The sequence below is a fragment of the Uranotaenia lowii genome, chromosome 2 (genome assembly GCF_029784155.1).
Source record: "Uranotaenia lowii strain MFRU-FL chromosome 2, ASM2978415v1, whole genome shotgun sequence".
Classification (NCBI taxonomy): domain Eukaryota; kingdom Metazoa; phylum Arthropoda; class Insecta; order Diptera; family Culicidae; genus Uranotaenia; species Uranotaenia lowii.
The window spans coordinates 158,109,313-158,123,588 of NC_073692.1; the positions used below are offsets into that span (position 1 = coordinate 158,109,313).

General features: G+C 36.5%; 1 protein-coding gene across 13 annotated transcripts in view; it reads left to right on the forward strand.

The window, feature by feature from the left end:
* Positions 1–14,276, forward strand: part of LOC129749980 (dual 3',5'-cyclic-AMP and -GMP phosphodiesterase 11) — a 427,967-nt gene that overhangs the window by 384,115 nt on the left and 29,576 nt on the right. For all 13 annotated transcript variants that reach the window (XM_055745148.1, XM_055745150.1, XM_055745149.1 and 10 more), the window contains one exon: positions 11,956–12,106. In XM_055745148.1, the coding sequence (XP_055601123.1) occupies positions 11,956–12,106 (151 nt within the window). The remainder of the gene's footprint in view (positions 1–11,955; positions 12,107–14,276) is intronic.

Consider the following 14,276-nt stretch of genomic DNA (forward strand, 5'->3'; position numbering starts at 1 on the left):
ATTGTGGTGACAGCTCAAAATAAAGGTTTACTGAAAAAAAGACAAATAAAACTCCTTTTCATGTGAAAACATTTCACAAAAAACATCTTTACAAGAAAGATTGTTATTTCTATGCAAGAGGAAAATGAAACTTAAGCAAGTTTTTAAAAGCAATACTCGTTTGATCTGAGCATTTTTTTCATTTCTTCAAGTCGATTTTTTTAATAAGTCTTTATTATGTAATATTCTAAAAATATAATGTCCTTCTTTATAAACTTCTTAGTTAAAATCGTCTTATCAGTTTAACTATCTTTGATTTAGAAAAATTAAGGAGTTTTGGTATGCATACTGAAAAAATCAGAATAAAATAATATAACGAAAATAAAAAACTAAGCTGTTCTTTGAAATTTTTTAAAGTTGTCACAAGAAAGGAAGCAAATTAAAACCTTTCATTTTAAAGTTTCTAGTTTTTCTATTTGAATCATTTTTAACAAAAAATTATATCCGTTAACGGGAAAAAAATAGAAAAAAAAATGATCTACGTTAAAGATACTTATCTGATCTGTTTATAATTTGTTACTTTTTGAAACAAAATCAAAAATTAAATTTTATAAAGGGGCTTGTGATATAGCTCAGTTGGCAAGCCAGTGGCTTCGACTATATTCGAAACAACAAAAAAAAATAAATTCATAAACATTAAATCAAGGTAAAATTGAGATGGTATATGATAATAATTGTATCATTCCATTTAAAGTTTTTCGTTGAGCAGAAGTTCCTGTTTTATCCAATCCTAATTTCCCATCTTCTTCGACATTCTTTTTCGAGGAAGGCTTCAATGTGGTGAAAAATCCAAGTGTAAAGACAATGAAAAAACAAAACATAAGTTCTCAATCAAAAATTGAGATCCATTAACTTCTGGAAATATTAATTCAACATTTTGAATGCCTTATCGGATATAAGCTATTCGCTCACTTGAATTACAGAGAAAAAAAATAGTTCGTTTATCAGAAGTTAGCGAATTAAAGTTTTTGACCTTAGGAACAATGTGAATTTTGTGAAAAATGTGAATTTGTGAAAAAAATTATTTTTATTATTATTTTTCAGGAATTTTCATCCTATTGGATGATTCATCCCATCATTTATAATCTTCTTTTTCAGAACATAATTGGTCATTAATATGCTTATAAATTCATGCTTATGCAACACTAGATAAGATTAACAGGAGAGTATAGAATAGAGAATTCCATAAGAGTTCGACGCTGATCATTTTCCCGTGATATTTTGAATGTGTAATTGTGCTGCAAACAAGTCATTTTTAAACAATATCCTGAAACAAAAAGTTGAGTCCCTTTTTCTATTGACAGCCCATTAAGCTTAAGGAACCCTTCAATGTGCAAATGACTTTCAAAAATAACAAAAAAAATCCAGTTCACACACAAAAAAAGATTGTACCAAAACTCCGCAACGGAAGCAGTGAACCGGAAAAGACATCTAATAGCCACTTTTGACCAGAGCTTTAATTAAAATAAACATCCTTCACTCCCCCCTCAGGAAGGGCAACGGCGAAGAGACAGCAACAAGACGGCAACAAAATTGTGGCCCTCTGACCGATCCAACCAAATGAACTGTACAAAAACCCGACTTCAGCCACAGCTAATCGTTTCCTAATTAAAAAGATGTACCATGAGAAAATAAAAGAGGCAACAAAAAGGAGCAACAACTCTCAACGGAAAAAAGCGGAAACCATCGGAATGGAACGGAAACCGGGATCCCAGGCAGGACCCAATTTCCTTCGGGATGATGCTGCCGAACATTTTCTTTCTTCTGTATTTTTTTGTGTGCGGATCTGTGGAAGGAAAATGGAAGACATTTGTTCGTTGAAGCCGGAAAAGGAAAACCGCATCGATGTGGGTCCTGGAGTCTTGGAGGTTGTCGGACAATACTGACCAATTTGCAGCACTCTTGAAGTTCATGTTTTGGACTACCATCCCCTCTCTTGTTCTGAAAATGTTTACTACTCAGAGTCGAACAAACGAAATAAAATGGAAGGGGCAGTAAATCGTTAATTGATATCGATGTCCAAACTGAAGACGTTGTGGTAGTATTGGTTACGATTTCTTCTACCGTAGAAAGAAAATTTCTGATTCTTTTCACAAAGCCAATTTGTTTTGCCAATTGCCGCCCTCCGCCTTATGCCATGAACACAATAATGTTCCAATATTGTCGTAATCCCTCGGGATGATGGGAGCAACACGTTTCGAGCTGGATTTTTGCTAACGAGTGCTCGTGCAAATTGAAAAGCTGGCTCGGGGGGATATTGTACCAAAACGGTCAATCAACGTTGTCGATTAGAATCACAATCAATGAAAATAATTATTAATGCAGTGTTTTCTGACCTGTTATTTTTGATTCTATTGAAAGGGATAGGTTGGTCTATGTTACCAGAATACATATAATGGAACTGACAAAAGCCTTAGGATTGATATTCAACATATCGTTTCCAATCATTGCAATTCCCTAGATTTTTACATCCACTTCTATCCATGAATTCAACATGTGGAAATTGAACAATTTCGATACTTTTTAAACAGGCCATATCGGTATGAGTGTTAAATTAAACTGAGTCGATTTGGGGTCATCCAAAGGTTTCTCAAACGCTTGGGTCTAAAAAGCTTTGTTTTGGTTTAAAACTCAACCATGATTTTTTGTAGAATTTTTAAGTAAAGTTTATATGAACGCATTTGGATTTTTAAGTTGGAATGGAAAAAATGATTATTTTGTTCTGAAAAATCAACACCATTTTTATTTCTTGTGTATAACCGAGCTTATGGTTTTCAAGCCAATTTATAAATTCTCTGAAGGAAATTTTCGGCTCAAAAACTTTTGTTGAGCGGATAATTTCATTAGGAATTTAATATTAGCATAAAAACCATGAGACTGCTCGGTTCTATAGAAGAAACAAAAATGATATTGATTTTCCAGGACAAATCAGTAAATTTTCTCATAAAAACCTAAAAATTCAAATTAACTCATGCAAACGTTGCTCGAAAATTCTGCAAAAAATCATGGATGAGCTTTTTTAGACTTTTTAGACTCCAGGGTTGGAGAAATTCCAAAATGACCCCAAATCGACACAGTCTTGCATTGCATACTTGTGAATAGATGTTGTTAGCTTGTGAAGGCTTTCCAAGTATCAGGATGAAAGAAGTGCCAAAAATCCACAATAATTGGCTGGAATTTTTCATGTCGAGCTTTGCCATCGTTACAAGTGACATGTTCAATGGTAATGGATGTACACAGTCTTCGCTAATGATTGATTGCCACGTTTTTCCCGTTTCGAGTTATTCGAAATTCTTGGTAAATTTAGCATCTTCCAAAGGTGTTTCGATACATGATATTGATTGAATCTGTTTCTGAAGTGCTTATGCTGAGATAACTAAAGCAGCGCCACTGGTTGTGATGGTAGTAAATAGCAGAATTTTGTCTTTTTTTTAATTAATCTCGCGGTTCAATACACAAGTATAAGATTTTTTTAATTTGAGTTTTTTGGAAATTTGTTGGTTACAACTTTGTTAAAAACTGCAAAGCGATTTGAAGAGAGATAAAATTGTACTAAAATCCCAAGCAGAATATTCTTTTTTCAGTAAAGTATACTCAGGCAAACTTTTTTTTTATAATATTTATAAGATACAGGGTGGTCAGCGAACCGGGAAACCCGGGAAAAAACCGAGAATTGAAAATGGATTCGGGAAAATCGGGAAAAATCTGGAATCTCGAATCGAAACCGAGAAAATTCTGTATGAATCGTTTTTCTCATATATGAAACTTTTGAATTCTTGGGTTCATTTCAACGCGATTTTTTTCCCCAGAAGTTTTACAGTTCAGAGTACATTTTACATTTAGTAAGAAAAATATGAAGAAAAATCGACGTTTTTTTTTAAAATTGGAATTTCTTTGCTCACCATCGCTTACATTTTCAGTGTTCCAGTTTCAGTCCTAAAATATTTTAAACGTATTTTAAAGCAACGAAACGTAGCAGAACAGTTTCTGGTGAATAAACTATTTGTATTTAGTTCACAAATATTGCGTGTACATATTTGTTAACAATGCATTACACAAAAAAAAATCCTGACTTTAAAAATTTCACTCAAAAAACGGGTTTGAAAATTTTAAATAAAACTTTGAATTTGAAGCTTTCAAAAATATATATAAATACAGTTTTGGGGCCGGATTGAATATTCTTAGGCTTTTGATAAATATTGCAAACCCAGAATCCAGCATCCAGTGCTCCGATTCCAGTTACGCATTTAAAAAATAATTAAAGTTATCCAACAAAAATCTGAACTCCACCTAACATGAATCTAAAGCTAACATCAGAAGTTAATATTGAAATTTAAATTCGAATTATGAATCCCAATTTGAAATTAAGTTTTGGTTTATTGATCAGTAATAATATCAAAATTATTTGTTCATGATCATATTTCAAATATCAGAAACCAGTTAAAGGGCAGAAATAAATAAACAAATTTTATTGGACCTTCAACTTGAAAATTTTAGATCACATGGCGTTATATCAAAGACATATTTCATGAAATAAACAAATCATGAAAATAAATTGTTGTCAAAGACTGAGAAGAGGGTGGCAATATTCGACGATATTTCGCAGGATACTAGAGTTATTTTCTACTAAAACTATTTTCTTGAAGCTTTGCATTTCAATTTGTTTGTATTTCATATTCTGTAAAATATCCCAAAAATCATTCTAACACAAAAATGTCAAATTTTTTGATAAAAAAACCGATGTACAGTTTTTTCATGTTAATTTAAACCTGAGAAATTATGAAATATTTTACGGAAAAACCGTTAAAAAATCGAGAATTTGAAAATGGAAACTCCCTGGCCAGCCTGTAATATACGTCTTATGAACCGCTTTTAAGAAATGCAAACTTATTTTTTATAAGTTTCTTATAAAATTCTTTCAATTTTCACAGCCAGCTTTTAAGCAAAAATGAAGAAGCGGAATTATTAACAAATGATAAACATATTCATTCCATCAGTCATTTGTTTTCATTGTCATACGAGGCACTATTTAACCAATTGTGAAGCCATAAGTTTTCCGAAAGGTTAAAAGTGATTTTGTCCATCTAAATGGTAAGTTTTTTAGTGAATTCGTTTCAATTTTTCCGGAACTTAAGAAAAAAGAAATAAAAGCATTTTTATTGAAAAATTTGATAAATTTTACGAAAATTCAAACAGTTGAAAGAGCGAAAGTCAAACATGGACGCTGTAGGTATAACCTTTTGTATTCGATTTTTTTCATTTTTTTTTTGTCTGAATAAATAGGTTTTTCAATTTTGTGCGATGAAGATTGTATGCAAGTTTGTTGCATTCAAGCTTTTGTCCCATTTATTCCAATTTGTTGATATTTTGGATCCTTTTTTTCCTATACCCCTCCCTCTCGTGATGTTTCAACTCCAATTGACAAAAGATGGATTTCAAATTTGTTCCAGCCTTATTTGTAAACTCAGGCACAAATTTTTTTGTTAACATTTTATTATGTTGACCGGCAAAAAGGAAAAGGTTTAAAGGGCCGGATGCAGCAGAATTACTTTGTTGGAACCGGGTTTTGATGTGCTGCTGATGGGGAGCATAATGTAATAACGAATTAGATGAATTGATAATCTTGAATTGTTTTCATCAAACGTGACATGTTCTGTTGATATTGGACCCTCTTATGAAAAGCAACAACCTCTCATTGAAATTATTAGTGTTAGGACCAGAGGGGACCAAACCTGATCCCTCGAGTCCCTGATCGTTCCTTTGGAGAGGGCGGTGGGCGGACACACAAGGTCTTTTTGTTCTGGCTAGCTCAATCTTGAGCAGAACGGAGCTTCTCAAAATCGGCTTTTACAAAATGCATTGCTAATGAGGGCCACACTAACACTTAAACTTTAGCTTTTATGGTTTGTGTGTCGTGTGCTCGTTGGGCCGGCTTTTCGCTGCTGCTTCTTTGAACGCTCTGGGATGTCGAGATGATGTGGCTAGGCAACTGTCGAGAATTGGAGTTAACTTTGCCAATTCTTCGTCAGCCCTTCAGGCCGGAACGGATGTTTGATTCCGTTCAGCCTACCGGTATTTCTTTTAACTCGCGCTTTACCTGATTCGTTCTATCGCACAGTCACCTCTTTTCTTCCGCTGTGCACGTTCATTGTTAGTCTAAGTATGACATTTTTACTTAGTCTTTTCACTTGTTTTTGTATTTTTATGTTAAGTTTTAAAGGTATGAATATCTTTATTACGATCTCGACGTCTTGGCGGCTAAAGCGGAAAGAAATATTATTTTTCTAATTACCGGTAGCTCCTCTCAACTCCTACAAATTATATCACTTCATCCTGGACTAAAATATTTCGATTTGTGCGTTCTCTGTTGTTCCGTTCTAGTACCTCCATTTTGTGTATTTGTTTCAGTGCACCTGTGTTAACATGGCATTATCTGTCAAATCTCACGTTCAACTATATAGTCCTATTTGCTGCTAGTAATATTCGTGTTATAATTCAGGGCGTTTCACTAACACTTCTTCATTTTGGGAACATTAACCTCAAAAACGACCGTGTTCGTCGGCCGGCTGCTCATTTTTTACACTGGAATTTTTGGAGGTTAATTGTCCCTTCTCGTCCGTACACGCCAGTGGAACGCCAGTTAATGTGCGTGAGAACTGTCAAAAACAACTCTATTGACAACAGTTTTGACAAAGTTGCATTATATCACATATCACTCCATTACTGAAACAATACTACAACTCTATTCAGGGGCGCGCAGATAGTCGGATTTGCTGACGATATCGTGTTCCTGATCATCGGCGAAACAATCGAGGAGGTAGAAGGGTGGAAAAGGTTGGCATCTGTATGGAGGGAGTTAAGCTTAAGATAGCTCACCTCAAAACCGAAGTTCTAATCGTGACCAACAAAAGAGTTGTGCCGCACATGGAGATTACTGTTGGAGAACACACGACATCTTCGAAACAGCAGCTGAAATACCTAGGAGTAATGGTCAACAATCGCTTAAGTTTTGGTGCAAGTGCTGAATACAGTTGTGGTAGCGTAGCACCTTCGAAACTACGATACGGAGGAACGGCCTGGAGCTCCGCCATAGAGGTAGAGAGCAACAGATCCAAATTACGGAGGACACATCAGCTGATAGTCAAGCGATTTGCATTCAGAACCATCTCAGCGGAATTTGTCATCGCGAGCAGGATTCCTATTGACATAACTCTGGTGGAGGATAAGGAGTGTTACGAAGCAAGAGCTGTTAGAGAACTGCGTAAAGCTCAACGAGCAGCGTCAATGCTCAAATGGCAAGTGCAATGGGACGCATTGAACAACGCAAGATAGACATATAGGCTTATCCCGCGACTTTCAGATTGGGCAAATCTGAAGTATGGAAAGGTTCCTTTCAGGCCATGGGTACTTCAAAAAATACTTTCATCGGGTTAAGCTAACATAATGCGTAGATATGGAGGAATCAGCAGAACATGCTATATTATTTTAATTGGCGAATGGTAGACAATGTGCTACACGAGACCTCATACATGCAATCTTCGGGTAGTGGTCATATCACTTCTTGCATTACAACTCCGATTCTCTACCTCCCCGTAGTGCTAACAGGGGTGCGAGCAAACTTAGCGAAGATCGGGTACTCAACCTCGGTGGATGCTTTGGTCGCATCCAGACTAAGAGAGGGGGCTCCATACGCGTCTGTTCTCTATGTCAGGGGCGACGTGTGGAGTGCAACTACGTCCTGGTGGTGTTCGGGACCCAAATAAGCAACATCACGACGGTCCTCCTGCGAGATTGTGGGGTTAGCTGCAGGCCTTTGGATGGAAATTAGCAAAGACCCACGTGTCGAAAAGGGACAAGCGATTGGAGACTTGGAACATGACACAATCGGTCTCTAAATTTCATGGACAGTACCCAAGAAGTGCTCTCCAACGAATTGAAGAACCGCAAATTCGACATCGTAGCGCTACAGGAGGTATGCTGGAAGGGCTTCAGGGTACGTGCGTTCCGAGAGGATCATACTATCTACCAGAGCTGCGCAACACACTCGAGCTTGGAACAGCTTTTATAGTGATGGGAAAGACGCAAAAGCACGTGATCGAGTGGTCGCCGATCGACCCACGGATGTGCCGGTTGAGAATAAAGAGCCGCTTCTTCAACATCAGCATCATCATTTTTCCGTGATTTTCAAAAAGAACGCCGCGTGGGCGGAAGTAGTGCAAAGATGCGCTTGTCGAAACGTGGACAATCATCGAAAGCGAAAGAGGCAGCGAGTCCGAATTTTCCAGAAGAAAACAGGAGCCGCAGCCGAAGCAGCTGCATCGTTCCCAAGAAATACGAAAGTTCTATCAGAATCTCAACGCATCCCAAACAGGCTTTGTGCCCCAAGCTGAAATGAGCCTGGATAAGGACGGATGCATCCTGACGGGCAATCGTTAGGTGATGAAAAGGTGGAAGCAGCACTTCGATGAACTTCTGACCTGTGCACATGCAGGAGACCAAGACGGTGGGGGAAGCTAGATTACCGGCGTAGCTAACGACTTAGAAGAGCCACTCCCAACGATGAGTGAAGTTAAGGAAGCCATTCGCCAGGTGGGAAAGATGGCATCGCAGCTGAACTCATCAAAGTTTGCTCGGACAAGTTGATCGATTGCCTACACCGGTTGATGGTCCGAATCTGGACACAGAACAGCTACCGAAGGAGTGGAAGGATGGGTAATATGCCTACAAAGTGCTGTCCCGAATCCTACTCCGCCGCCCAACGCAACAAGCAAACAGATTCGTGGAAAATCATCAAGCCGGCTTGATGGAGGGACGGTCTTCGACAGACCAGATGTTCACACTACGGCAAATGCAAATCCTCCAAAAATGCCGTGAATACCCAGTCCCTACGTACCATCTATCTATTCATCGACTTCAAAGCTGTATACGACACGATCGACCGAATGAGCTATGGAAATTATAGACGAGAACGGCGTTTCCGGGAAGCTGGCGAGACTGATCCAGGCGACGGTGGATGGAACGCTGTGCTGTGTGCGGATTTCGGGTGAATTGCTGAGTTCATTCGAATCGCGCAGGGTGCTTCGACAAGGCGACGGTCTATCCTGCATGATGTTCAACGTGGCGCTAGAAAGCAACTTATCTGCTTTGACGAAGACATTGATTTAGTCGGCAGATCATCTGCGGCGGTGGAGGAGATCAAAAATTGAAACGCAAAGCAGGAAGGATTGAATTAATGATTAATACGTCCAAGACGAAGTGTATGCTGGACTGCGGATCCGGGACTGATCGAGCCCGCTTGTTCAGTAATAACAAGGTCACGATAGACGGTGACGAACTGAAAATAGTCGAAGCCCTCTGAGTGCGTTTCCTAAAATCATTTAAATAAAAGTCTAGGAAGCCAGTTATTAATCATACTCAATCAAATGTTTGTGGTTCAATTTTTTAAAGTCTAGAGAAAGATTAGATTTAAAATTCGTTTATTTCACAAGGTGTCATGTGAAACCTCGGTTAACACTAGAAGGACCGGCAAATTTAATATACCTGTTCGGACCGTGACCAGTCAAAATGACTGGTAAAGGGGAAATTTTTTATATCAGGATATTTTTAACTTTTTTTTTTTTTGAAATTGTTTTGTTATTTATTCGATATCACTTTTGTTATAAAATGGAAATATTGTTTCACCATGGGTGCACGGAATCACCTCATTTTCGCATAGTTGACGAATGCGTGTATGTCATAAAATGAATATTTCAAATAATTATCAAAAAATTAAAATACATTATCAATCTAATTATAAAATCATGTTAGACGGTTATGGATATTGACCATGGGTGCACGGTTTCACTTCAATTTTGTTTTAATAGATATTTTCTAGCATCCATCGCTCTGAAATTTTTCAACACGTTGCCTATAAATTATACCTGATATTGTAGGTTTTGAAGCATATTTTTTCTATAAGTAGAGCAATTTACCATGGGTGCACGGATTCACCGCTATTCATCCAAAATCATTTTTTTTTGCGTGCTAAAGGTAAAGAATAAAGACTTTTATAGATTCAAATAAAAATTTGTGTTATATACATGGTTTTTCACTATGAGTGCACGGATTTATCGCGTTTTAATCAAATATTGGACTTTTTGCAAATTTTTTAAAAGCATTTTTACAAATCTTAACTAAACCAAAGTTGAAACCATGTCTTTCATGTTGAGACATAATGATTTAAATAACGATTTTCATTTAAAGTTCCGTTTTTTTATTCCTGGAAAAGAAATATTTTAATTTTATCTTGAAACAATAAATTTATTAATTATTTATTACAAAACAGGTTTTTGCAATCGTACATTTATCTGATAAGATCTGAATCCAAGAAAATGGAAAACGGTTACCATGGACCGAGTGAGTTTTAAGTTTTATATGCATCAAGTTATGTCGTGCGATGGAAAACAGTGAAAATAAAAATAATGAATCAACATTGTCAAAAGTACATGTTGATTTGTTTTTCCTTAAAAGTTTTTCGATTGACAGATATTGTATTTCAAATGCCTATCATATCTAACTCAAAAATATGTTGTGTTCTGAAGCAAGTTGAAAACTATTTCACTCTACATAATTTACAACGGCTAATTTGCAGCCATTCCGTGCACCCATGTTGAAATATCCGCATCCGATGTGGTCTATCAGATAAGCTGGCGCGAGTCTGGTCTAGGTATGAAAGGCGTACTGGGTTCGATTCCTAATATCAGCAAGAAAATTCTTGGGTTCAAACCCCATAAGTTGCCGACAGGTAAGATGTGTTTTCTCTTATAATAAGAATGTACAATCAGTTGCCAGCTGGCCAGGTTTATTCACGGGTTCCGGAATACCTGTAAGTGAAGTTGCATTGGAAATTTGTCGATCCTAATAATCTAAGAATGCATGTGAATACATACTTTGGCAGAAACTGCGGTGAATCCGTGCACCCATGGTGGATGACCAACATAAAAGAATATATCGTGCACCCATGTTGAAGTATCATTTTAATTATTCAGTTTCATAGCTGATGTTTTCAAATTTGAATAAAAAAGTACTCAATTCATGATAATTTTACTCATTCTAGTTTAGTATAAAATATATTTATCACCGAACTCGATTACTCGAATGGACATGTATTAAATCTGACATAACTTTTACAAATCTTGATGAAATTTCGCCAAATTTTGACAGAAAGTTAGATTATAGTTGAGCAACAAAACAGACCAAAAAAATTGGGAGTTATGTGCTTGAAGCGCCACACAGCGGCCAATCCGAGAACTTTTTCTTCAAATCTTCACGACTTCGCATCGAAAATCAATAATTTTATAACGAATGACACACTTCTGCCCACCTTAAATGAACTAGGACTCATTGTCTTTAATGTAGCTTGCAAACGAAACCAAAAGCAAGCGGAAAATTTTTATCTTGTTTGAGTTATAGGGTTGTGAATTTTACCAGTCATTTTGACTGGTCACGGTCCGAGTGTCCACGGCGAAATTTTTCTCGCTTATTAAAAGAGGTAATGAAATAAAAAATACACAGTTTTGTAGAGATTCAAAATTCATGAAAAATCGTATTTTTTCCGAATTTTTAAAGCCAAGTATGCAAAAGATATTCAACAAACAAAGTGTCCAACCAGTCATTTTGACTGGTGCGGTCTTTCTAGTGTTAAACACCCTTTACTTGGCACCAACTAATGTTGATCGTCTTCGATGGCGACTGTCAAAAACTGAAATCGACGAGTTCAAATGTGATCGAATCGTTACATGGTGATTCTTTTTCATCGATTTTTTTTAAGTCCATTCCATAATATTGGTCCAACTATTCGGACCATTTCATATGTGTGCTTTTAACAACGACTAACATAAAATGTTAAATTATACCATTTTTTCCTTTCCATTGCAGATGCTTGGTCAGCAAGCTGTTCGACGTTTGCTCCAGCAGCACTCTGGAAGAGATGGAGCAACAGGAGGAGGTCAAGGTGGCGTGGGGCACCGGAATCGCGGGACACGTGGCCGAGAGCGGCGAACCGGTCAACATCCCCGATGCATATCAGGTGAGCTGTAGAGAAATGTTATAAGTCGTGTACGGTATCATCCTTTAGGATGAAAATCCCGAAAAAAGTGTATAGTACAGTATTAGATTGAATTTTCTCATAATTTTAAAGTTCAGTTACAAAGTTTAAAGTTCAGTTATTACGAATTCCAGTTTAGGAGAAACTCGTAGGCCCAACTTCCACCTATGCTAAACCTTCCGAAAGCAGAATGGAAGTATGCTGTATTGAAACAAATGGTAACCATTCCCAGTAAATCAGTGTCTCTATTCCATTAAGTACACCTCAAACAAGAGCCGCGTAAAAAGCGAAGGCCCATAAAGCAATTAGGCTCTGACTTCCGCACAGAACCGCACCTTGGGCCAAGGATGTCTCATCCAAAGAACATCGCTTTTCCGGATGTGAATTAACTTGGTGGCGCTTTTTTCCCTTCTCTCTGTCGTTTCTGTGAAATTAGCGAGACAATCCGCAAAGCGACATTTACCGCCCTCAGGAAGAGCACTTTTTCGAAATATGTTTACTTGAAAGCGGTTTCCCTTCTGTTTATTAGGTAAAGATGAGGCTGGTGAGGCGTTTCGTTTTTTTTTTGAAAATTTGGAAAAAAAATCTTAAAAATCTATAATTTGAGTGATTGAGCTATACTTTTTGGAATCGTTTAACCTTCTTTAATAAAGCTGAATTTCTATGAAACCAATAGATAAAATTCAACTCGTCTCACCCTTTAAACGCAAAGCGGACACAAGAAACATCTTATCATTTTCCAGTTGCTGGATTCTATTAACAATTACAAACTCTCCGCTAGGCTCTGAAAGTTTGATGGAATGTTTACCTGTTTTGACTTTTTTTTTTGCGCCGAAAATTTACTTTTGGTTTTTCACTCGAAAAAAAAACCTGTAAAAAGTCAAATCCAGACTGTACGGGGGCATGTAATATTTAACAGGATTAAAAGTTCAGCTGCCGGATGGCTTCTCGGAAAGTAAATGCCAGCCGAATTAGCTACGGACATGTTTTTTTTTTCTTTTGACTTTAGGATGCTGCATGAAACATGAACCTTTTCGGCAAAGCGTTATAAAAGTAATGTTTATGCATTACACAGAGCGCTAACAAAAGTAAAATAAAATAGCTATAAATTTTATTGAAACCATGTTGATTCAGAGACGGAGAACCACGAAAATAATTTGATAATTTTATGGACACAATGTGAAACATGGTCCACTTCACAATAGTATGATAAACACCGTTGAAAGATCTCACAGAAAAACGAAAGAAATTTATCCATTAAAACTTTTGATCGCTTGTGCCGATTTTAAAGTTTTTTTTATACTTTTATTAGAGAGACTTTCAGTCTTTGGCCTATCTTTTTATCTTCCTCTCTCTTCATTTGCAAGTTCAATTCTGACAGAACTATTAGCATCACTATTCTGAACTAAAACCGCACAAACCAAAACAAAAATAACGTTTCTACTATGATAATATATTGCCACACAATAAAAATAAATAGAACAATCGGATTCAAATAAATTTGCAGATTTTCTATTCATTACAAGAATCGTATAAAGGACTCGTAATCAATCTTTTGGATTACCTCGCATCGATGGCTAGAAGTTATTTAAATTCATCTTTGAGTTATCCCATTTTTTTTATTTACTTGTAAGAGCAGAAGTGGATACTCCACAGAAAGGTTCCCGGCCAGTCATGCGCCCTTCAGATGTGATGTTAGAATTATTTTTGAATTTGTCTATGCAATATTCAAAATGTAGAATTATAAATTTTCCAAAGCGTTGAATCTCAAGAATATTTCGGAAAAATAAGTATTATTTTCCAAAGAATAATTAATAGAATCAAAATTATTTTTTTATTTTTCATGTAGGTTGGTTAGTTCATCAGATATAAATGATTGATTTTATTCAAAACTTGATTAGGGTATGTGAGCCTTAACTTGGCATGCTCCTTATCTTGGCATGCCAAAATGCATTTTGGTAATTTATATGTCAAACATATGCCTAAAAATATAAAATAAATCAAACATAAAAGAAAATCGCATTTGTCTACATTCTGCATAGCATTTGTCCGCAATTGAATATAAATAACTGCGTAATAATTTTTTTTCACATGACGAACTGGAAGTAAAATAACGATTTTCGGAAAAAATCTGAAATGAACCTACCTTGCT